Genomic DNA, 22,178 nt, shown 5'->3' on the forward strand with positions numbered 1-22,178 from the left:
TTCTTCCACTTCTGTCTAGCCTATAGACTTCCTTCATAATATTTACTTTAACCTGATGGTCTTTTGTTTTGTCTTTTTAAATTATTTATTCTTATTTTATGTGCATTAGTATTTTGCCTACATGTATATCTGTATGAGGGTCTCAGAAACTGTGAGCTGCCATGTGGGTGCTGAGAATTGGACCCAGGTTTTCTAGAAGAAAAGTCAGTACTCTTAACTGCTGAGCCGATTCTCCAGCCACCTAACCTGATGTTTTAATTTACTTATATTTACTGTTGAAGGTTACACTCGAGAAATGCAAGAATCATTATCTCTGAAATTGCTTACAAGTCTTTTAGTCAAAATGAGCTTATCCTAGCAACACTGATACATTAATTACAGCACCGTGAGATCCTGGTTTAGCTTCCAAGGCTACTGAGATTGCATGCATTCATTTTCCTCCAGGGTCACAGTTTAAATGCCTTGTAGGAGGGAAGGCAGACCCACTCTTTCTTGACTAGCATTGTCTCCTTTACCAGCATCTAGTCCTACAGTGCTTATACGCTCCCTTCTGGAGAAACACTCGAGTAAGAAGAGTAGTGCTTTGCCTCTGCTAACTTCAGTGACCTGGTTCCAGTTCAGTGGTTTAAAACCAAAGGCAGGCTCTGGAGAAATAACTTGGAGATGAAGGGAGCTTAACTCTTATATTTGATTTCCCTCACACTGGGTGGCCCATAACTGCCTGGGATCCCACAGCTCTGACCTCCATGGGCACTTGCAATCTCCGGTACATGCCAACACTCCACACAATAAAAAGAAAGCAAACAAAGAATAACAACAACAAACAAAAGTAGAACAAAGGTAGAACCAGGGGTAGTGATTTGCACTTGGAAGGTTAAAGCAGTGGAGTTGGCATTGGCTACAGAGTGAGACCCAGCTCTTGGGAGGCTGAAGCAGAATTGCCATTGCCATGGCAATGCCTGGCAATGCCATGGGCTACAAAATAAGACCCTGTCTCAAAAACAAAAACAAAAAACAAACAAAAACCATAAAAAGACAACAAAACAAACAAGACTAAATTGCACTAATGGAATTTCTCAAGTCTGTCTTTGGTATCTGAGCCCTCCGTGAACTGTCTATGAATCTATATATAGTGTATACATACATACTTTGTTCTCACTTCAAAACTGAGTTGTATCTCAATTTTTCAAGCCTTTTCTTCTCTTGAGGTTACAGGCCATGCATGTGGGAAAATAATGAGCATTCGTATGAGCAGCAGTTGTTTAGTGGGGCTGGTCCTTTGTAATGTCAGGTAGCTTTTCTTTAGAAACTGGCTTTTCAGAAGGTGTGCCTCAAAGGAGTGACCTTAAAACCAGGTAATTGAGCTCTTTGTAAGCCACTAATGTTGCCTTCCCAACCAAAATAGTTTCTAGATGATTTTGTGCAGAGTATAAGGATAGTTTGGACACAATAAAGATGCATATCCATACAAGTATTCTATACGAGTGGTCCTCTTATGTCTGTCATGAAGCCTAAAACCTGAGAGAGAGGATTTTTTGGGGGGAGGGGAAGATTGCTTTATTATTTTTATGCATATTAATGTTTTGTCTGCATGCATACACATACATACATACATACATACATATATATATATATATATCACACATATATATACACACACACACATATATATATGGACAACATATATGCCTGGTGCCTATGGAGGTCAGAAGAGAATATCTTATCCCTTGGGATGAGAGTTCTTTTAGAGGGTTGCAAGCTGCCATTTAGGTGATAGGAACCTGGGTACTGTGTAAGAACAATTGGTGCTCTTAACTGCAGAGCCAACTCTGTGACCTGAGAACTAAAATCTTTAGTTGTTTATGTTATTGAACCAAACAGAAAGAGCAGACGGTAGCTCAGCTGTTTATTTGATCTTCTGAAAAAATCCATCTATCAAGGGCAGTCCCATGTTCTGCCATTATAACATTGTTTTTAATTGATGAAGAGTTTTCTTTCTCTTTTGCACGTGACACAGGATTACTGATACTGCTGGAGGGAAAATCACTTTCCCTGTATTGTATGTTCTACAACCTTTGCCATGTGAAGAGGCAACTGTATCACCAGAGTATCAGTGACATGCTTGGATGACAGCTAGTGGGACACTGAGTCGAAAAGCCAGTGGCACAGGCCTGTGATCCTGCTACTCAGAAGATGAAGGCAGGAAGGGAACAAGTTTGAGGTCTTCTGGGACTATAGGAGGAAGTCAGGGTCAGTTTAGATAGCTTTAGTGAGACTATCTCAAACTTAAAGATACAAAAATTAGGTAAAGGGACCTGGGACTGTAGCTCAATGTTAGGGGACTTTCCTAGCATGTACAAGTTCAGGTTCCTCCAACCAACACAGAAAGTGTGAGGAAGTCTTGAGCTACAGTTGAAGGAAACTGGTTAAAAAGTAATTAGATAATGACTTTAATATTTTTAGTTTAATTTTTCATACAATATATTCTGATCATATTCTTATTCTTCTGGAACCTCCCTGGCTCCTTAATTACCTATCATGTTCTTTCTCAAAACAAAACAAAGCACACATGTGTGCACACACACACACACACACACGCAGGCATGCACATACAAAACAACAACATAGAGTCCATTTTGTGTTGGCTGACTACTCCTGAGCCTGAGTATAGTGATCCATTGTCACTCCACTAGAGAAAGTGGATTTTCTCTCTCCTACCAATCAATTGGAAGCATTGTCTCTAGCATTGTTATCAGGAGCCTAGGATGGCTTCATACCTTCAATTTTATCCTAAAGCATCAGGTCTTTGGTTGTGGCATTTGAACAGTGCAATGGTGTTGGTTGAGAATCTACCACAAACCTATGCAAATTTATGGGGAGAGATTTGTATATTTTTACATTCTTTTTGAACCCTCACACCTCCCATACTCACAGGAATCAAGCCCTGGGCTGCACAAAACCCAGGAATGAAAAGAATTCTATCAGCAAACTAAAACTATCTACAGCTGACTTCTATAGTATTGAAAAAAAAAAAGGACCTGGCATGATAGGAAATTGAGATATTTTTGAATGTTCAGAATTGAGCTGATACTTATCTGGCCAGCCTCCTGCCTTCCACATCATGTGCTAGAGATTTTTTTTGTATCTTGCAATTTTCTATCCTTAAAGTAGATATTTTCCCTCTATTCCTGCCCACTTGTTCCCCTTTCTCCCTCCTTCCCTTCCTTCTTTCCAGGAATTAGGAAATAGGTTTTTTTTTTTTGAGATCCAGACTTACATGACCTAGGTACACAGATTTAGGTTACCCTAAATTTCATATTCCAACATGGAAGCAGTTTCATGAAGTTTTACATTTTTGCAGAATAAAGAAGACTTTTATAAATCAAGCCCAGTTTAAAATCTTTTGGTGACTGTACCAGAGAGGTGGTCACAGCAATGTAGGAAGCCTTGCTTCCTGTCTTTGTAATACTCTTAGCTTTGGGGTTGGTAGAAGTTAGTGGTCTGGTAACTTAGATTTCAAACTGTTTTATCTATTAGTCCCAGGGTGTTGGTTCAAACACAGAAACAGGCAGGGGAATGGCTGTTCATGGGGCTAAAGCTTGCTTAAAATGAGGTAATTACCTTCTGAACCTGCAACATTCCGACCGGTCTGCATCACCACAGTCAATCAATTTTTGCAGAAATAGCTTCTTTCCAGGCATCCTCATGGATAGTTCCTCTTATTGACCAAGTACCACATGTTGAGCATGCAGGAGCCATATAGTATTTATTAATATAATATTAATATTTATTAAATATTATAAGGTCTCTCTTAGCCAGGAGGCTTATTCCAAGGGTCTGATGTCAATGAGGCTAAATTGTACCACTTGTCCTCTTTCTGAGAGATGCCTTTATGTATATGTCTGTGTGACTGTTTTTGATGATTCCCTGGCAGAGGATAGAGAAAAGTGATAGGCTATCTTTGCTAACCTCACTGGTGTACAATAAATGTCCATTGTCACAGTGAAGATAGGGCTTTTTTGTTAGGGAGCCTACCTTGCACTGTGACAACTCTGAGGTTGATGAGAACACACACACACACACATATACACATACACACACATACACACATATACACACACACACAATTGGGGATGTGTCCATATGATGGCTATGTTTTGTGGGGTAGGGGGAATTCTTATGAACCCCACCCCAACCCTGTCCTGTAGGCATCCAAGTAGTGCTCAGAAAAGCCTGGGTCTTGACTCCTTTAGTGTTTATTTCCAAAGGATACCTGATGACCTATAACTTGTTTCTTTCCATTTAATTTGAGTAGGAAAAAAATTCACTTTTTTACTACTCTTTCTGTTTAAATTAAACTTACCTTTTAAAGTGTCATATGTGTACTATATTGTGTACTATATATGTATGTGTACTGTATATGTGTACTGTACCACAGTTCTCTGCATTTTGACCAGTTGTGGGTTTCTTTGTCTTCTACTGATACAAAAAGAATCTTCTTGTATATGAGCTAGACCTATCTGTGGGTATAAGGATAAGTATTTAGAATGTAGCCAATAATTATTTAAGTTTAGGGAAGTGGAAATAGTAGGGTCTCCTTTAAAATCCGTGACCTTCACTAGCCACAGATCAGGTTTGCAGTACTGGTCCTCAGCTCCTTCCTGCCGAGTAGCCCTTATGACCAATGAGACAGCCACTGTTACCACTAAGATGCTAGTGCCACTGTTGTGTCTTTAGGGATATTTTGCCATGCTGATTATTGTCATAGTTTGTTAAGTACCACAGCTGGGTAGGACTACTGATTGCTTTTCTCCTTTGGCCATTTGCATAACACATTTCAGTCCTATAAAGAATAGCCCTCAAAGGAAACTTTAGTTTCATTCCTCTGAGTCCTGTGTTCAAAGGCTGTGATGTCTTCAACAATAAAAACTTACCTTCAACTTCAGGGAGGCAACCAGAGGCAACAGTAATGCCTTATATTGTTTGGGGAGTTACTTGGACTCCTGGACCAACAGCTTTAAAGGAGGTTTCTTATGCCTGGTACTGAGGATTTTGTTAGTCTATAGCTCATTGGGGGAGCATTATTACCCCCAAGTACTATACATACATGCACATGCGTGCACATGCGTGCGCATACACACACATAGCACATATTTATAACCCATATTATATAAGTTTTAGGTAAAAGTAAAATATGATATTCTGTGACTATTTCAAACAATGTAGCCTTTCCCCACCAGGTGACAGAGTAAAGCACTGCATCTTAGTTTCAGATGCAAACACTGATCTTAGTGTTTTTAATCTTTCTTCTGTCCCTGCTTAAAGCTCCTTCTGGCTTTTCTTAGTTCCCCCTTCATATGACCTGTAACCCTCAATCCCAAGATGACACAGTGATGTATGTGAGCATCATGTTAAATAATTTTTATATTTTACACCCTGATAGAATTATTTTGTTGGTATATGATTATATTTGTCTGTTCTCCCCATACATATTTCTTGTTGAATGAGAAACAAAACCAAACATGGAACCGTGGCTTTGCTATTATTTTTACAGATTTGATTTATTCTAAGGATTTATTTCTTAGAGAGTTTTGGATAAGTTCCTGGGTTTGTGATTTTTTTTTTTAAAAAACTCTGTTCTTTTCTGTGTAGCCCGTCATCTGTTTATTTACAGTTACAGTTTTTGTCCACGTCTTGTTTTGTCCCTACTCATCTTCTTTCTTTCTCCTTTGAACACACTACTCACTGGTTGGTTGTAAACTCCAAGACATAAATATCCCTAACTTGAGGAAATGTTACCTGGATCGGTTCCTCTAGCTCTTCCCCCAACCAGAACATAGCAGATTGCTGTTGAACTTTGAATGTCACCAACAGACAGATGAGAATCCTTAAGATGGATAATGAAATGCTTGAAACACAGATGGGCTCATAAATCAGTTTTCATTTTCTTAGGACTTCCTTCTGACACAGAGAATCAATGTAATTAACACTGGTTTCAGACCATTATCATCTGAGTGATATCTCTATGGCCCTATTACCTAACAGCTCCATTTATTGGATGACTGCTCGATGCAGTACTTTGGTCTGTCACTTGAGGGGGGGAAGGCTACATTGAAGTCTTTACTAATAGGTAGTTATTTGGGGTTTTGTTGGTTTTGTTGGTGGTGATGTGGGGTGTGTGTGTATGCATGCACGTGCATGTGTCTGTGGTGTGTGTGCGCGGGGGGGCACGGGGTGGTGGTGGTGGTGTTGTATGGAGACGTAATATATAGATGAAGTCTACAGAATCCATCCACCTTTGTTATTGAGACAGGTGTGTCACTGGTCAGGAATTTACCATGGAGGCTAGAGTGGTTGCCCAAAGAGCTCTCTGATCACCTGTCTTTACTTCCCTAGCCAAGGTTGCTATGTCAAGCCCACCATCCTGGGTTGCTCTATGTGTTTTTAGGGATTGAAATCAGATCCTCAAACTTGTGTGACAAGCACTTTACTGACCTTGAGTCCTGTTTGTGGAGCCATGGTGTCAGTGTATAGCTCAGATGGTCCTACCACTCAAGATTGTCTGCCTCTACCTCCTAAGGATTGGGAATATAGGTGTTTACTTCTACACGCTGCAAAACTTACTTATTTGAAAAGCAAATCTTCTACAGTACTCAGTAACCATGGTCTAAAAGGGGGCACCCAAGAATTCCATGTGCATTATTCATGTTATAGGATTAACAGTGCAAATTAAGGAGGAAAGTACATGAAATTGAAGGCAGAGGTTTTAGGAAATACCAGGAATAGTCAAGCTCAATTGGGTACAGAATCAAATAGAAAAGCATTGTAGGGTTTTGTTACTGTTAGTGTCTTTTTTTGTTTTGTTAGAACAGAGTCAGAGGGCGCTGAAGGTACAGGTGATATTAACCTGATTTTTATTTTCAGATAACAGGCCGCTTTCTGCTTTATCTCCAGCATCAGCCACTGGCCAAGATGATGATGGTAGTGCTCATTCGCTGTATGTCCCAGACCACTACTCTACATTAGGAAAGCTTGATAGCTATCAGTCCACTGGGCAATGCTTGGAAACCCGGGACTCCAGCTGTCAGACCGAAGAAGTGAAAGTCATCCCACCATCAATGAGAAGGATCAGGGCTCACAAGGGGATAGGCATTGCTGCCCAGATGAGCCACCTCTCAGGTTCCTCTGGCAACATGTCTGTGCTGAGTGACTCAGCTGGTATCATGTTCCCATCTCGCCTCAATAACGATGCTGGTTTCCACAGTCTTCCTCGTACTGTCACAAGAGCAAGCACCTATTCACTGGAGGCAAGGATGGGTGCCCTGGGCTCTGCTGAAGATGTGGATGACACTTTTCCCTACCAGAGGAGTAACTCACAGGGGCATGAAAACTTTGCACATTTAGGAGGAGCCTTGAGTACTGGGATGCTTTCAAGACCCAGCTCCCAGCTGAGGTTCTTGGAGAGTCCAGCATGCGTGGTTTCACCTCATGCAGCCTACTCTACCAGCGTCATCCCAAATGCTACACTACTGTCCTCTTCAGAGGTCATTGTCATTCATACTGCTCAGAGTGCAGGACAGCTGGACAGTAGAACACCTGGCTCATCTTCATACTCAAAGATAAAACCCAGAGACAGTCCTCCACCCAGATGTTCTGTGAAAGATGACCATCAGTCCCCCTGTCATCACTGGAACGAGGGTCATATCATTCATTCACAGGCTTTAGCCTCCTCTGCCCCCAGTGCCACCACACTGTTATCCCTCCATGATTCAGAGGTCTCTCTAAATGCCCCAACAAATAGGGAGAATGGATCCCAAGCCATACTCTATCATTGTAGAAACAGCCTGAGCTTTCCTGCCCACCCTCCAGATGTGGATGGCAAAAGCGAGTATAGTTATTCAGGAGACAGGGGATGTGGCACTTCTGAGCCCTGGGAATATAAAGCCTCCACCAATGGGCGGGCATCCCCACTGAAACCACAACTGGCAACTCCTGGTTGCTCGACTCCCACAAGTAACATGAGCAGCTGCAGTTTGGACCAAACATCTCTCAAGGAAGATGCCAGGTCCTTGTATTCAGAGGACCACGATGGTTATTATATGACCACGCAGAGTGATTCTAGACACGAGGCTGGGAACTTGTACAGTATCAGTGATGAGTTTGAGAACTCCAGGCACAGCATGGTCAATGTTTTTGATGGAAGGGCTCAGAGAAGCCAAGGGGATCAGGCCACTCACCAGGATAAAATCCTTTCGAGAAACATCTCTCTGAAGAAAGCAAAGAAACCACCCCTGCCACCATCCCGGACCGATTCTCTGCGAAGGATTTCTAAGAAGAACAGTCAGACAAATGGGCAGCTGCTCAATGAAAGCCTGATCGCCTCCCTCCAACATTCCCTGCAGCTAAGCCTCCCTGGCAAGGGTAGCAGCTCCCCTTCCCAGAGCCCCTGCAGTGACTTTGAGGAACCCTGGCTCCCCAGGTCCAGAAGCCAGAGCATCATTAGCGAGGGTAGTAGCATGACCTCCACCACCACTCCCAACGTGTATTCTCTGTGTGGGGTCACTCCATCTCAGAGCGACACAAGCAGCGTCAAGTCGGAATACACGGACCCTTGGGGCTACTACATTGACTACACAAGTTTGCAGGAAGATCCAGGGAACCCCACAGGGGGCTGCTCAGCCACCAGTGAGGCATCAACTGGAAATGGGCCAGTCTGCCACATCCAGGAGGGGTCGAGAGTCCCAGTGCCCCAAGTGCCGGGCTGCTCAGTTAAACCAAAGATTACCTCACCAGAGAAGTCACAGAGAGTCACCTCTCCATCCAGTGGGTATTCTAGCCAGTCGAATACACCCACGGCACTCACCCCGGTGCCTGTGTTTTTAAAATCAGTGTCACCAGCAAATGGAAAGGGGAAGGCCAAACCCAAAGTTCCTGAAAGAAAATCGTCTCTGATCTCTTCTATGTCGATCTCCTCGTCGTCCACTTCTCTCTCCTCTACCGAAGGAAGTGGTACCATGAAGAAGCTGGATTCAGCCCTGGCCTCAGTCATTGCTCCTCCCCCTCCTCCTCTTCCCCCTCTGCCTTCTCCGTGTCTGGCAGACAAGTCCCCTTTTCTTCCACCACCTCCTCCTCTAGCAGACTGCTCCGAAGGTTTTCCTCTGGTGGAGGGTTTCCCCCCTCCACCACCAGAAGCCCTTGTTCCCTTCTGTTCTCCCACTGACAGGTGCCTTTCTCCTTCTACCATAGCAGTTAGCCCCTCTCTTCCAAGATCCTCATCTCCCTTGCCAGCACCTCCACCTTTCTTGCCCCCTTCAGAACCCCCACCCGCTCCGCCTCTGGACCCCAAATTCATGAAAGAAAGTAGGCCCTTTTTCAAAAACTCTAGCCAGTCCCAATCCTCTAGGGAGGCCCTCAGGCGGCCTGCCAACAAGGAGGAGAGCTGTCGGCACCCCATGCCCCTGATCACCACCGAAGCTTTGCAGATGGTGCAGTTGAGGCCAGTGAGAAAGAACTCAGGTGCCGAGGCAGTCCTGTTTTCTGAACCATCAGCTCAGGAACAACGAACTCCGACTGCTCCACAGTATCACTTAAAGCCATCTGCTTTCCTCAAATCCCGAAATAGCATAAATGAAATGGAGAGTGAAAGCCAGGCTGCCTCTGTGACGAGCTCGCTTCCGATGCCTGCCAAGAGCCAGAGTCAGGGTGACCATGACAGTGCAGTCGAGCGTGGGGGCCTTCAGAGCTGCAGTGATGGAGCTCCAGGCCCGGGTCCCAGCCTCAGGACCACTCTGCTCCCAGACTCTTCACCCAGCAGAAAGCCACCCCCCATCTCCAAGAAGCCCAAACTGTTCCTGGTGGTACCACCTCCACAGAGAGATTTCACAACGGAGCCCACAGAGAACGGGAGCGAAGCTTTCCCAGGCGTGCCCAGCCCTACCAGGGCAAACAGGGAAGCTGTGCATAGCCAAGAGGAGAAATCCAGCCCACCATCCCGAGCTGGCTCTCATGCTACAGCCCCCACCCCTGGCAGTCCAGCGTTAGAAAGAGGAACTGCAGGGTCCTTGTCCTCTGGCATTGTGGAAGCCAATGCCCCCATGGTCCAACCTAGTACATCACCGGGGTCCACACAGGAAGAGTCGGGCGAGAACAGCGTGGATGGTGAGAGAAATGCGAAGAGCTGCCTGTCTCAACAGGGCCGAGAAGGTAAGCCTGGCTGCTTTCTGCTGCACTCCTCTGATCCTCTGGAGATGAGCCAAATAGGGCTACTGAATACTCATGGAACCAGGTGAAGCAGCCTAGACTTCGGCAAAAGCCTGCAGTGTGTGGGTTTCTTACACGTCATTTCCCAAGCTGCTTTGTGAAAAATTTAAAAACTCTGGATCCGAGAGGGGTGGGGGTAGAGGTGCCGGGAGGTCTGAAGCAGGCTGGGTATTCAGTAGCAGGAGTAATCTCCCTTCGGAAGGGCTACAAAGAAACACTCTTAACCAAATTTAAGAGCAATTTAGACAGGCTAGTGAGTATCGTTTCTACCTCTCTGTGTAAAACCTCAAAGTGGTTCTCACACTGTCAGGAATGGCAGCTAAATGGCGTTTTTCAGAGCCAGGCAAAGGACTGAAGTGCTAGTCACAGTGTCTAGTGTTTGTCTGCCTTTCCTCTCTCTAGCTGGGTTGCTGGAACCCAACACAACTGCTGCTTCTTCAGACACCGTGGACCTATCTAAGGAAGAAGGAAGCGATGAGGTGCTGACTCCCACTAAACCCAGGACAACAGAAGACTTGTTTGCAGCCATTCACAGGTATCCCAAACTTTTGTCATATTTTAATATACTTTATAATTTCTTCTTTCTGGACAGGCTCCTCTGTTTTCTTGAGGTTTTGTCTGTCAGCTAGCCACGGTTTATTTAACATTACTCATTTTTAAGTGTTTTTCTTATACTTTAATTACCTTTTAAGTTTGATTTCTGCTTTACTTTGTTCCATTGATTTTTATGATGACATTGAGGACAGAATGTGATACCTTCTGGTAGATGCAGCTGTGGCTGGCAAGATACCTATTGTGTCAGTCATGTGACCGAATGTTTACAAGATTTGGATCCCGTCTGGGATGAGGAATGCTGCATTCTGTGGACGTAGGGTACATAGACTGGCACTATAGAGCACCTTCCTAAGAGTGCTTCAGTTGATTTATTTATTGTTCCTTTTTTTGTAATGTCATAGTGCTTTTTTTTTTTTTGCCTCGGTCAATATTTTTTGAAGACTTTGTTTCTTTTTTGGTCTCTTATCTCTCAGCAACTCAGATCTACACCTGTCCAACTTTATGTTCTCCCTCTCTCTCTCTCTCCCTCTCTCCCTCTCCACCAATACAAATTGGAGTCTATGGTTTTTAGTGGCTCTTAATTTTTAAAAGGGGTGGAAGGGGGGGGGAGACACTCTTTAAATTTGTTACTGTATACCCCTAGCGCCATCTACTGGCTTTTCAAAAAAACAGTTGCCTTTTCAAAGGGAACTACTTGTTACTTGGTAACAACTGATGGTTACCTTGGAGTGTAATTGATTTAGTAATTCAGCTTTGCTTATTACATCACTTGGCTATATACAGATGACTGTGCCCCCACCCTACAGTGGCATCATAGTAGAAAATGATAAGATTCAGATATGTACAAGAACTTAAAGAACCAATGTTGTGTAAGGGAACCAACCCTCTTGCTGCTTAGATTTCCTTACTACCAGGTTTTCAGATAATTCCTGTGAATACTTCTCTGCTCTTAAGACATTGTTTTGACCTGAGTGACCATCCTTTATTTTCTTTCTGGTCCAAGTACCCTATAAAATCATTTGATTCCCAGTATAAATAACCTGTGTCAGCAAGCTCTCAAATTCTGGTGTTTCTGAGCCTAAGCAAAAAGACTTTTGCATTCAGTAGAAGAAAGTCCCATCCTTACCTAACTCTGTGCAACACAGAAACATCTAACGTGAGGATCCAACCTGGAATGTGAGTTAGCACATTGAGTTGACAAAGAATCGTGTGCAGCACTCCTCTTGGCTTTGTTTCACTTGTTGGGTGCGGTGTTGGTCTAAAAGGCCCTACAGACCAAACCTGTTGCCTCATTGGTTTCTTTGATCTCATTAGAAATAGAAAGAGAGTGGGGCTGAGGAGAGTGACTGCTCTTCCAGAGGTCCTGAGCTCAATTCCCAGCAACCACTTGGTGGCTCACAACAGTGGGATCTGATGCCCTCTTCTGGTATGTCTGATTACAGCTACAGTGTATGCATATAAAAGAAAGGGGGGGGGAATGAAAAGAAAGCTAGCTACCCAGAAAATAAGAAATGCGTCTTTTGAAAGCAAGAAAATAAAGTCACATTTGTAGAGGTTTATACTGATGTTCCTGGACACATAATAAACACTTAATAAATATTTTCTGAATTAGATGAATCCAATTGGAACTTAACTGTCTGGAAATTCTTCTGAGACCTTAATGCCTTTCACTTAGTATGGAATGTACTGAGTTTCTAAATATACAGGAAATCTGTATTTGTAATCACAAGCCACAGAGATGTGTGTTGCCAAGTTGCTGTGTGTACTAAATACTCTGTCTTAAGGAAACCCAACTGTTGCAGAGCCATGTTATTGCAGATTTTTTTTCTAAAAATACACCAAAGGGCTCTTCTATATTTTATTTTGGCAACCTTCAGAAGGCATTAAAGAATGTGTGATTTCTGCTACAGAGACAGTGCTATTACAGATACAGAAATCATTCAGATTCTGTTATTCTCTGTACATGTGGGAGAATTAACAGCCAAGTAGCCTTAGAAGTAGATTGAAAAGAGAAAGCTCAGATACATGTTGATTTCTGTTGTGGCACTAATACAGAATTAGCAGGTGTAATCAGAATCCATCTGAATTCTGGGTCATTTAGAATTTTCATAAGACAATCCAAATAGAAGCATAGCTTTCGAGTTCTATAATAATGCAAATTAATTCTCTTCATATTTACAGCCAGATGGAGAGTGTAGAACACCTTGAGGTGTGAAATTTTTATATTTATTGAAGTAATTAGACTTTAAGCCATTTTTAACTATTTAAATGTCATCTTTAGAAACACACATATACAGAAGGGGGGAGAATATATATGCAGAGATATCAAAAGTTAAAATTTAGTTCAATTTGTAAGAGGTAGCTGCCCCTGAGAACACCAGTTTTGTTTTGTTTTAAACTTGCTATCTCTTTTCATTCTATATCTACAATTAAATGCCTTGAATTTCATAGAGCACCACTATGCCGTTTTACATCTCAGTACAATCAAAACATTTTACCACAGGCTTGTGGTCCTTGACTGAAATACCTAAAAGATTGAGAAGAGCAGAGTTTCTCTGGTGGGTAGTCAGTGTTAGCAATATAGACTTGCAGTTACGTGGATAGAAGATCTGTCGAGACTGAGTGGTACTCTGTGTGTGTGTGTGTCTGTGTGTGTCTGTGTGTGTGTCTGTGTCTGTGTGTATGGTCATTGTCTAGATTTCAGGGTTTTTTTTAATACTCAGTTAGACTAGACCCTTTCTAAACTGTTTTCCAGCTGTTCTTATATCATTCATTACTCTCATTGAACATTGAGCAGAATAGTTGAACAAAAATACTTTTGGCCACATGGGGGATCTGGTCTTTAGAGGTAAATAATATCAGAAGCTCTTGGGCTCATCTTTAATGATGGTGTGTGTGTGTGTTCGTGTTCGTTCAGTAAGTGGTCTCAGGAAGATGACAAGTGATTGAAGCAAGTGTTGCCAAGGATTGATCATTATTTTAATTTTGTTTTATTTCAGATCCAAAAGGAAAGTCCTTGGTCGGAAAGACTCAGAAGATGATCATACTCGAAATCACTCTCCCTCCCCGCCTGTGACACCCACGGGTGCTGCCCCTAACCTGGCCTCTCCAAAGCAAGTAGGGTCCATCCAGAGAAGCATAAAAAAGAGCACTACCAGCAGTGACAACTTCAAAGCTCTTCTGCTAAAGAAGGGGAGTCGCTCGGACACCAGCGCTCGCATGTCAGCGGCAGAGATGCTCAAATCCACGGACCCTCGATTCCAGAGATCTAGGTCAGAGCCTTCGCCAGACATCCCGGACAGCCCATCCAGCTGCTCCCCCAACAAGAACAAGAGAGCTCAGGAGGAGTGGGCCAAGAATGAAGGCCTGATGCCTCGGAGTCTGTCCTTTTCCGGTCCTCGGTACAGCCGCAGCAGGACCCCACCTTCTGCAGCCAGCAGCCGGTACAGCATGAGGAACCGCATCCAGAGCAGCCCCATGACAGTCATCTCTGAGGGAGAGGGAGAACCTGCTGAGCCAGCAGACAACAAAACACACAGGGCCCTGGACACTGCCAGTCGATGCTCTCTGGACAGACTGGCGGGGCAGGAGATGGACCAGGACAGCCTGCTCTGTATCGAGGAGCCTGCCACTGTGGATGGGATAGGAAGGGCTGAGGGCAATGGTCCCTCAGAGCAGTGTGAGGGTACTGAACAGAAGAGTTAGTATCAGAACCTGCCTCTCATAAATGAGGCAGGAAGGTGAGCTATGCATCACTCTAGGAAGTCTCTGTGGCCTTTTCCTGTCTTGTGGGGACCCCACTCAGCATTGGTGTTGGAGAGTTCTCAGCCTTGCGGCTCTCTTAGGACTCACTCGCCATGTGACTTAAAAGCAAGTAGAAGCTTCAACTTCTGAAAGTGCTTCCTGGGGAAGATGGTTTTTTTTTGTTTGTTTTTTTGGGTTTTTTTTAGTTTGTTTTTTGTTTGTGTGTGTGTGTGTGTGTGTGTGTGTGTGTGTGTGTGGTTTTGTTTTTCCCAAAATGCTGGGTGTGTGTATATGTGTGAATTTTGAATACTTCATTCTAACAAATACACTCACTAACGTTATGTATAGAAATAGGAGAAAAGGTCAGAGTTCAGGTAGAGTAATGGAGTCCTCTGGGCCAGGGTGGAAACTGCTTTCAAGGCATTGAGGGTATGGGAATGTGTAAATTCACTAAGAAGAGACTGGAGACTGTTACTTCTAACAGGTGGTGGGCTGGTTCTAAGTATAGAACATGGCTGTGTGTACACTTACTCTAGTTCAAGACACACAAGGAAACCATGAAGGGGCTGGGAAGTGGCTAAGCAACTCAATGTTTCAGGTACTTTTAGGGGAAAGGGGAGGCTTTGCTTCCTCCTCTTCCTCCTCCTCTCCCTCCTCCTCCTCCTCCTCCTGCTCCTCCTCCTCCTGTAAAAATTACACAAATGGAAGTGGCAGGGCTGTGTCCTGTGCCTACTGCATACATACCTAGCCCTGATGTCAGAAGCACAGGTGGGGTTGTTTTGCTTTTGTTTGTTAATGAATTCCCTCCTAAGTTGTTATTGAAGAATGAGACAAGAGAGGCATCATGAGAGGAGCCGAGATGTCTCATGAGAGAAGGGTAGGGGAGTGAGTGATACTGCTGGATTTGTTTCCTGCTTATTAAATAAAATATTTTCAGAATTAAATCAGAAAACATGGGACTGTAGAATTATGGGTGAAGCTTTTCTTTTAATGAGTTGTTTTGTTTTAAAATCAGAGTTTTAACTTCCATGTGACAGTTTATCACTTGAAATGTGACACTTGCCCTTTGCTCCGTTTGGTTATACCAAAGAAAAATAATATGGCTCTTTTTCACCCCTGAACTTTCACCCCTGATACTTACAGCATCATGTTTTACTTTAGAACATTTACCAGAATCTATTATATATTATCTTACTTTGAAGAAAACAACTCTTGTTAGTAAAAAAATTGATGAAAATTGGTAGGGCATGGCTAGCAATTAGCCCTGGGAAATGAGTTTTTAGATTAAAAAGATTTTTTTTTTTTGCACTGCTCAGTTTGTGTGATTTTATATTTGTTTATGAGTTGGGTTGCTGAGTCCCTTCCAGGTGCCTCCCGTCAGAATTCCAAACATGCTTCGAATGGGGATTAAAGTGTGCAAACATATTTATTTTAATGACATCCTTGTGATCCTTACCCACTTCCAGGTTCTGTGGATTCAGATAAAGCACACTCTACCTTTGTCTCACAGTGGTTACACTGAGCTTCTAAAGCTGCTAACAGTTGCCGTTGACAATGTGTGACAGTATCTGGAAGTTAAACCACATGAGCCAAGGCATTGTAAGGCTTCTTCCACAGAACCTTTGATAGCCATTAATGATACATCTCTGAGGACAGAATTTAGCAAACAAAGCATTTCTTGCAGCTACAAATAACGACCTGACATGTGATCACAGAGATTTTTTTTTAATCTGTTGTGTCATTTTTCAACTGTGTGGGGCACACAGATAATTTCTTGTAAATCTTAGAAAGGCCATGTTGACATTTGAATACCTAAAAAAAGATTAGAATGTATATGGATATCAGAAATCTTAAACTTGATATATCAATATTTGCTTGAAGCCAAGATAAACAGCATTAGAACTAATTATAAAATGATTTTAAATCCCCCATTTAAAGGGTATTTATTAGGTTTTAAGTTTGTTTTCAATAAAAACAATTGTAAAGCCAATATTTGAAACTTCTTTGTATGTACATTTAATTTTTTAAGCTTTCATGGAAGGACATATTGTATACTGGACATATTTTCTCATACACATTCCCCTTTACTCTTTTCTCCATCTCTCATTAGTTGCCTTGTTCCCTTGGACAGTTTAATTCCTACTTTTCATGTATACACAGTTTTGAATAACCAGAACATTCTATTACTACAGAATTGTTGAGTACATTACTGGATACTAAGTGACCAGTAGTAAAAACCCAGGCCATGTCTTGGGGGTGAGGGGGCTGGGAAAGAAGAACAGTATCACAGGCTCTGGCTGGTACTTCTAAAGACATAAGGAAGAACATCCAAAGACATCACCCTAAAGTGTGAGTGATGGATGGTCACTTATTTGGGGTGGTATGTGGAGGGAAAGGAGAACTTTTGGCAGATGCAAGTAGAAGTATGTGCTCTCAGCTTTGCTGATATTTCCTGTGTGAGGACCACTTCTGCTTGTGGGCTGGATCCTACTACATGAGAGCAAACTGAGCAGCGCTTCTCATACCCAAGAGCTGGAGAAGCCCCAGGGTTAAACTTCCACTTCATTTTTCTGAGAATTAGAGAGAAATAAATGAGTATTTGGTTTGTCTGTTGGAAACAGTCTTAACTTTGGCTTTCCATGCTCTGAGAATTTCTGAAGAATTTTAATTGAAACCTGTCACCTTTCATGTGGGGACAATGAAATAATATTTCACTGAATAAATATAATATCTCAATGAATAAATATACATTAAATTATATAAAATATATATTTATATAATAAACTTGTTATTTATAATATACATATTTCCTTCCATATTCATGACTTCTGTATCCATGAAGCCAACAAACTACACATCAAAACTATTTGAAAAAACATGGAGTGGGCTTGCCTTTCATGTATGAGGCTCATATCAGACCATTTGTTCATTTGAGGAACCACAATGGAAAGAAAAAGGGGCATTTCAGCATCTCCATTGTCTTCAGTGATGCACTACACTCTGTAGCAGTATCCTGGGAGGTACGTGGCATACTAGATAAACCCCATTGTTTGTGCATGAATGTTTGTTCAGCCTACATGTGAATAAATGTTTATATTGATGAGATTCAATCATTTACATATTATGGATGTTGCTAGCTCTGCCATCTTTATAACATGGTGGTTCTTATAGGATCTAAGAAACAACAATTTGGGGCACAATAGCACAGCCCCATGTTTCAATCTCTCCCAGCATCTTACAGTATTCCAGAAGATATTTGTATGTCTTATATAATTCTTATAGTTAGAACTTGCTTTTAGGGCCCCAGGAACCTGTGCTGTAGTTCTATTTCATGCATCAGAGAGACAGACAGAGATAGAGAGATGGAGAGACAGAAACAGAGAGAAAACATCCACATCCAAATGTGTATGCATGTAGAGGTCAGAGGTTTGATGTTGAATGTTGTCTTCAATTGCTCTCCATCTTAGTTTTTGAGAAAGGGTTTCTCATTGAAACTGGAGCTTGCTTGATGGAGCATGGCTCTTTAGCCAGTGAACATCAGGGATCTGCTTGTCTCTATGTCTCTGGTCCTCTGAACTCAGGTGCTTATGCTTGTGTGGCAATCGCTTTACCAGCAGAACCATCTCCCTCCCATCTGATGTCACCACTACACGCTAAACCTGGTCTGTTGTTTGTTTTCTTTATCAAAAATATTTCCAATGCCACAGCATCTACCAAACCATATGGTCCAGGTGGCTAAACACTTATTTGGTCCTAGTTAATGATGCTGTAAGTTGCTTTTGGTTATGGTGCTTTATCACAGCAACAGAAAAGTAACAGAAACAAGGAGTTCAAGACAAGCCTAGATTAGAGATCTGATCTTTAAAAAAAGGGGGGGGGAGATATATATCGGCCTCACTAGTTTTAGGTTCCCCCGTTTGATTCTGTCTAGCTGTCACAGACCTGGCCTGGTTGGACATTTGCTGGTAGTTAGCTAGTTTTAGAGCCCACAGTTGACCTTTAGACTTTTCTGCTTGGCTATATGTTAAGGACTTGTAATAGTTGATTTTTGCATCTGTGCCTTTGTGTGCATGCACATATTAATGTGTGTGTGTGTATGCATGTGCGAGCACATGTGGAAGTCAGAAGACCACATCAGGTGTTACACCTCAAGTATGATCACCATAACTTTTTGTCGTTGTTGTTTTTTGTTTTTCGAGATAGGGTTTCTCTGTAGAGCCCTGGGTGTCCTGGAACTCACTCTGTATACCAGGCTGGCCTTGAACTCAGAAATCTACCTGCCCCTGTATCACAAGTGCTGGGATTAAAGGCATGCGCCACCACTGCCCAGCTCACCATAACTCTTTGAGACAATGATTCCAATTGGCCTGAAACTCATGACGTAGGCTAAGCTGACTGACCAATCCTCAGCCATCTACCTGATTCACCTCCTCATCAGTAGGATTACAAGTGTGAACAGCTACACCCGGCATTTTAAAAATGCTTCTTGGAATTGACCTCAGGTCCTCCTTGTGATTTTAAGTTGTTTATTTTCTTGAGGTGCTGGAGATAGGACCTAGGCTCTTCAGTATAGTGGGTGTGATAGCTAATCCTGATTGTTTACTTTATACACCTGGGAAGAGGGAGCCTAATGGAAAAATTGCATTCATCAATTTGACCTGTGGGCATACCTGTCAGGGCATTTTTTGGATTGCTAGTTGAAAGGGAAAGTCCCTGCCCACTGTGGGCAGTGCCGACCTAGGCAGATGAGCCTCGGTTGTACAAGAACGGTAGCTGAACGGCCCAGAAGTGGCAGCAAACTCCTAAGCAGTGTTCCTCCATGGTCTTTGCTTCATGTTCCTCCTCCCTTGGCTTCCCTCTATGTGATGTGGAAATGCCACCTGAAATAAACAGTTTTCACCAAGGTGCTTTTGACCATGGAGTTTATCACAGCTATAGAGAGGACACAGGCAACACTGTATCACTGAGCCCTTGTTTGTTAATGACTTACCTGTAAGACATCAAACTAACTCAGAAACAATCTTTCTAGTCTACTGATCTTGTATTTTTTATCCACCCCTTCTCTCCTGTCATAGATAAAAAGAATCATTGACCTGTCATTCCATTTCTCTGCACCAAAGATGCTACCATATCAGCTTACTAACTGGACAGCTGTTGGTACCAGAGGCTATCTACACCGCCTTTCCAAATGCTGTCTTTCCACCTATGGTCTTGAACTGTTCATACCAGTTAAACCAGTTTGGAGCTTATCTAGAGTTAGAACAAAAATGTGTGTGTGGTGATGTCACACATCTGAAAGGACAAGGTGAAACAAAATGTAGAAGAGAGCTCTGACTGCCACACATGTCCAGTAGTTTCTCTACCAGCCCAGAAGGGAGCTTCAGAGCAAAGACTGCTTATTGGAGGAATCCCAGATTGGGCAGAAGTGGATAGGTCTTGCATCCCCTCTTTGCTTTGTTATTGGTTGGAAGTTGGCAAGAAAAATATACTGTTAGCTACTCCTGCCTTATGCAGTGATGAGCTAGCTACATACTTCCCAAAAAGATATGCACTTGTTTTGGTGTCAGAAGTGGTTCTTAGAGGAGTTGACTGCTAGAGACCACCTGTCAATCACACCCTTCACACCTGGGTAGCTAACACTTTCTTGAAGATCAGCCTGAGTGGCCTATCTGAAGGTGGTTCTCTGCCACAACTCCATATCTCAGCAAAGAAGTGATGATTTTCTGGTTACAGTAACAAGCAGCAGTTAAGATCAATGGCAGCTGCACGTCAGTAACCCCACTTCTAAACCAGGCCTCTCATTAGCATCCCAGCTCTGGTAACTGCACCTCCTCAGCTATAATTCAATCCCTAAATGCTTTAGACAGCCCTTAATCACCGGAGAGAGTAGGTTTCCTAAAACCCTATGTAAGGTCAGCAGGTTTCTTTATCCAGAGAGCTGGTGTCCGAGAAGCCTGGCAGCCCCACCCAGCAAGCAGAATGTACAGCTTTGTGTTATGGGCACTGAACACAGCCTCTTCCTTTGACCACTGTCACATCTACCCAAGATGTACCCTCTGGCCCCTGGCTTTCCTCATTCTCATCTCTAGGGTCTCTCCTTCAGGAATACCTGACTATGCTGTGTGACAGCCACCATGCTTCTGTCTCACAGCTTCATATCATTTCTTTGTGTATGTGTTCATATATGTATGGGCACATATGTGTGCAGGAGCATGCATGAATATGTTGTGTCCATTTGGAGGTCAGAGAACAACCTTGGCAGTTTTTTTTATCAGGGGATATCCACTTTGTTTTTTTTATTTGTTTTTGTTTGTTTGAGACTAGGTTGGCCTAAAATTAACCAAGTAGGCTAGAAGCTGGCCAGAGGGCATTAGAGCTTTAATTTTCATGAAATTCCTGAGAGGAGCTAAGCAAGTGTCCATGTCCAGCTCTTTGATTTGATTTTAATGTGGACTCTAGGCATTGGACACAGGTCCTCACGTTTGTATAGCAAACATCTTAACTGATGAAAGCATCTCCCCAGAGAGCCTCATATTCATTCTCAATAGCACTTGCCATAACTTTAGGTCATCTTATTTCAGTTGAACTTTCTCACTCTAGGATGCAAAGTCTATTCAGACAGGGCCCCTGCCTGTCATGAGCACTGCTATATTTTCATCAGGCAGCTGGACTCAGTAGATAAATGAATTGTTGCTGGAGCTGGTGAATAGCAAGTCACAGATGAGGGTAGTGCTAGGAACACAGTAGGGACTCCATAATGACTTGAATAATGAAAATCAATGCCATGTCTGGGAACTGTGAGTGTGTGTGTGTGTGTGTGTGTGTGTGTGTGTGTTGGGGTAAATTTAAAAATTTTAAGATGCTAAGTGATGACTGTAAAGAGATGAGTGAATTCTCTGAACTGTAGTGAATTCTTTTTGGCCTCCTTTATAAACATGTCTTCTGAAAAACTTGACTTAACCTATAGCCCAAAGCTCCAAGGAAGCCTTTATCAACTCTTTCTTCCACGGCAGCTGGATAAAGAGGCAAGGGAGCAGGGATGGGGCATGAGAAAGCAAGAAAACTGGACTGTCCTATATGAGAGTCAAGAAAAAACAAACAAAAAATGAGAATTTCTTGTTGGGGAATCAGATTTCCCAAATCAGAGTCTGTTCTGGGTGGAGCAACTGGAGGTATTGAGTCTGCAGAGAAGACATCTCTTTCATGAACCAAAATTAGACCAATAACAAAGTGAAAGGCTAATACTTAGAAAAGAATGTTTAAACATGTCTGTTATTACAAGGGAAGCTTCACAATCAGTGTCAGCTATGAAATTAACAAATTGGCTGCTGTGATAAACACTGCATGGATCTAGCAATTCATGATTGAAAAGGTTTTAGCTTAAGAGGAGGAAAATAGAATACATTGAACTTGAATAGGGCAAAAATCAATTTTCTTTTTGAACATCTTTCAGCTGTACCTGAATTTTGGCCATCCTCTCACTTAAAGTAGAAATTGCTGACTAAAAGATGCACATTTCATACAAGGTTGCAGATTAAAGACTGAAAATATTTGCCTTCTAACAGTGGAAGTTAGTGCTCTGTGGGTTTTTCATCAGTAGGACAAACTTAAAGGCAGCT

The 22,178-nt window shown here is 42.6% G+C and overlaps 1 protein-coding gene across 1 annotated transcript in view; it reads left to right on the forward strand.

Moving 5' to 3' along the window:
• Nhsl1 (NHS like 1) overlaps positions 1-14,775 on the forward strand; it is a 118,532-nt gene extending 103,757 nt beyond the window's left edge. Inside the window, exons 5-7 of the mRNA XM_028779219.1 lie at positions 6,955-10,203; positions 10,663-10,795; positions 13,815-14,775. Of these exons, the coding sequence (XP_028635052.1) occupies positions 6,955-10,203; positions 10,663-10,795; positions 13,815-14,520 (4,088 nt within the window). The 3' untranslated portion in view covers positions 14,521-14,775. The remainder of the gene's footprint in view (positions 1-6,954; positions 10,204-10,662; positions 10,796-13,814) is intronic.
• Positions 14,776-22,178: the final 7,403 nt, after the last annotated feature.

Source organism: Grammomys surdaster, unplaced genomic scaffold (genome assembly GCF_004785775.1).
Source record: "Grammomys surdaster isolate TR1022 unplaced genomic scaffold, NIH_TR_1.0 348, whole genome shotgun sequence".
In the NCBI taxonomy this organism is placed as follows: Eukaryota; Metazoa; Chordata; class Mammalia; order Rodentia; family Muridae; genus Grammomys; species Grammomys surdaster.